At 36.8% G+C, this 3,760-nt stretch overlaps 1 protein-coding gene across 1 annotated transcript; it reads right to left on the minus strand.

The window, feature by feature from the left end:
• Positions 1 to 2,994: 2,994 nt before the first annotated feature.
• LOC131051021 (calcium-binding protein CP1) lies at positions 2,995 to 3,465 on the minus strand. Its single transcript, XM_057985366.2, has one exon. It carries the CDS (start codon positions 3,463 to 3,465, stop codon positions 2,995 to 2,997), a length of 471 nt encoding a protein of 156 aa, XP_057841349.1.
• Positions 3,466 to 3,760: the final 295 nt, after the last annotated feature.

A 3,760-nucleotide genomic window follows, 5' to 3' on the forward strand; every position in this document is an offset into this window, starting at 1 on the left:
CATGTTAAGGAAGCCTTCGGGGTACAAAATTTGATCAAGCTGGTATGCTGGCTAGGTTGAGATCTAGAAACTCATTTAGCAACCCATTACCCTATCCCCGTGGATTTGATACCCTGATCGAAAACCTTATGTTTATTTTACTGGTTGATAACATTAAATAAATGTTGTTCTAAGGTTTATGGATGAATACCTTGTTATATGATAAATTTGAAGCTTGGGGATTTAAAAGACAACCTCAATGGTCCTAGATTTGGTAAAAGCGTATTAAATTAATTTAAGGCTTAGGTATTGGGCTTAGATAATCTTGAACATATTTGATGTGATTAAAAGGTTGCCAAATGTGCAAGTCACTGGTGGAAAGCCATCCAGAGTAGAAGGGGGTGTCTATTCTGCGTGGAGGTAATGCAGTGGTAAGTAGGGGTCAGCAAAAACTTTCATGGTGATTAATCAAAGCCGACTGAGAAAGGAAGAATTTACCGTGGTGACAGAAACTGTCAACTGGAGTTTGGTTACTTGGGGATCCCAGTTAATACTGTATAAGGGCCAGGGCCCTTTCAAAATCCCTGCCTATCTTATAAAAAACATGCCGTCAGGGAATTATCTGAGTGTAGATTTTTTTCAAAATCTGAACTGTTAAAATTAAATCTGCAATAATACCATTGAATATATTATTAATCAGGCTTATAAACTGCTAAACAAAGGAAAACATTTAGTGTAGTATTTGGTAGGCTGGTTGGGGTGCAACACTCACTTTGAGTGAGGAGTAAGGAACACTAAGCTCACTGAAAACCATTTAAAACATTAGAAAATTCACTGGTAATAAGAAACAGCACTGCACTGCACGTGTTAAAAATGGTAACATTTGGATCAATTTATCGAATAAAATAACACGTACAAATACAATGAAGAAACGAAGACTCGGGCAAAGTTGGGGATGGGATAAGGCATACTCAATATACATTTCTTGCAACTAGGCTTCTTGTTTCCTGCTTTTGATATAAGGTAAAGCTTAGACTTTCAGAAGAATGATTTCTGATTTTGCAGTAAATGAGGAAAAGAGGAGAAACCAGAATTCACTAATGCATGCTCTTTCATAAGAAATCTAGTCTGTCTACCAGCATAAATCAATACAGAATATATTGTTAAGCTGTATGTGAGTAATGCTAGTAAGGAATGTCTTTAAGGGGTTGTAATGTGGACTAATCAGTGACATTAAGGTGGTCCATAATTCCAGACAAGATGTAAGATGTCAAGGTTGTGGTGAAACTGTTGTGTCCTTCATTCATTTATTTACATCACATTTATCTCAGCACATAAAGGCGATCTATAACCCCACCAAAGATTTATCAAGCAAGAAAAAACACCAAGAACACTGAAAAGAGGTACATTTGTGTCCAAAGCATTATATCTTGATGATTGGTCCATCATTGGTTCGGGTGTGGCTCATTTTTTAACACACCTCTTGAGTCACACTACAGGTGCTTGAAGACCCTGGCTAGGTCTGGTTCTGCTGACCTGTGTTCTGATACCACGCTAAACTTTTCATGGACCAGCTAGTAGTAGAACCTCAGACCTCCTATTTGCTACTATTGTAAAAGTTTGCTTGGTCCATTGCACCCTTACATGACATCAGTTTAATTAAAAGTTACTCGTGCAAAATAGGTGCATTTGGGTGAATCCAGAACCAGAGAGCATGCAGCTGTCTTTCATGAATCCCTCCAATATACAGAGGAACCATATATAAAAACATTAGGAGATACAGCCAAGCAAATCCATTTGTGGGGAACATATGGTAAATGAAACGAAACGATCTTTGTAGACAGTTCCATTGATAACAAGTATCCCATCATCGTCAAAAATGTTGTGGTCAATAATGTCAAGCAATCAGGTACAAATTCAAAATTGCTTTTATAAATTTGTAAACATTGTTTTCTAAAATATACCTGAGAATGTATATTGTCTGAATATTTTAGGGATACTTTTCTTTACATTGCTTTTGTACCCCTACCAAAATAGTTTTAGGATCATATATGTTAGAATCATTACCTGTGGCAATGGGTGCTTTTATTTCTTGGCAATATTTAATGAAAAAAAGAAACTCACTTATCCCTGTATGCCATTGGATAACTGGATCAAAGCGCTGACAATCAAATTAGAAGATATTAAAGTTTAGGAAATTGACAACTGCTACTGAAAAAGAAATATTATATTAAAGCCCATGAATGACCGCAGTAGGCCAAAGGAAATGAAAAATACTATAGGTTCGATACCGAATGAGATTATTGTTGCCGATGGAAAATAACAATCTTCATTTATAGGAGTTTGATGTGTGTGCTGGTTAGGTGCATGGATATTCCCATTTATAGTGCATTTTCTTCAGAAGTAACAATTTTGAAATAAATTTTGTGGTTTTTGCACAGTGGGGGCATTTTTACATACCATAATTATTAATAGCCTTCCAGATGGGCCATAACAAACAGGCAACATTTTTCTGCACTATGAAAACAATAACCTCCTTTGATAATTCGGAGAGGTAGGTGGGCTTATGCTTTTAGGTATCTTTCCTCGGAGTCAAAATTGGATTTTAAAAACTGATCAAACATAGGATGAAACACATTACGCTAGCTCATAACTTATATTCTGTTTCCGCAAGCCCTGTTGCATGGAATTGTCTTTTAAGGAATACCATTATTAAATGTAAAAACAATTGTTACCTTTTATGGGCATTTTACACTGGGTTATCAAATAGCGTTTGCTTCTCCGTTCGATATGAAGTTTAAACGCATCTAAACTAACAAAAAATAAATATGCATTTTCTACATAGGTTTACTGCGATTCCTTCTTCTTGGTTCAATCCAAAGCTCATTATGAAACAGAGAGGAGGCCAAACCTAGTTAAAATAAATCCAATCGGCATTATATAAAACTGGTTACACTGATTTTCAAAATTCTTATTTAATAAATATATAAATCAGGAAAGAAAAAATTGGATCACTCATTGGGACCCATTTATCATCATCGTTATGAGAGCCAGAAAATCCTTGCAGCAGATCCCTGATTGAGCACAAGCACCGGCTGCCTTCATCATCCCCACAACATCCTCGTCATTCACATTGTGCATTGCATCACCCATGAAGCTCTTCAAATCTCCCACACTCACAATTCCATCTCCATCCTTGTCCATCACTCTGAAAGCTTCCTCCAATGCAGTGTTTTCTTCATTCTTTTCATCTACCATCATCAATTCGGTCACAAGCCCCTCAAACTCTTCAAACTCCACAAACCCATTATGGTCTTTGTCTGCGACGGAGATCATTGATTCAATCTCCTCTTTGCTAAGATAATGTTGTTTGCATGTGCTAAAGAAGTCTTGGAGATCATTGAAAGCAATCCTTCCATCTCCATCTCTGTCTAAGAGATTGAACGCCTCTTTTACACTAGGAGAAGGGCCCTTCAATTCCCACATATTCCTTCTCTGGCTGCAAGAAAACAACTCTTTTTCTTCTGCTTCCTCTTCAAAATCTCAATGATTTTTTGCTGTTTTGACCGAGGGTTTTGAACTCCTTCGGTTTCAGTACTTTGTACTACCGAAACCAATTTATACATGGACTAAAACAATAAGAAATTGACGTATGGGAATTTAGAATATATTCTTGGAATGATGCGACTGCTAACAAGCTTGCTCGCCAAGGCATCCTTATATTAATGAAACTTTTATGGTCCACGGTCATTTAGGGTGGTAAAGATAAAAGAGACTCATG

This window comes from Cryptomeria japonica, chromosome 6 (genome assembly GCF_030272615.1).
Source record: "Cryptomeria japonica chromosome 6, Sugi_1.0, whole genome shotgun sequence".
Classification (NCBI taxonomy): Eukaryota; Viridiplantae; Streptophyta; class Pinopsida; order Cupressales; family Cupressaceae; genus Cryptomeria; species Cryptomeria japonica.

Bases quoted from the DNA above. Each gene is read 5' to 3' on its own strand.
- LOC131051021 (XM_057985366.2), bottom strand. From the start codon at position 3,465: ATGTGGGAATTGAAGGGCCCTTCTCCTAGTGTAAAAGAGGCGTTCAAT.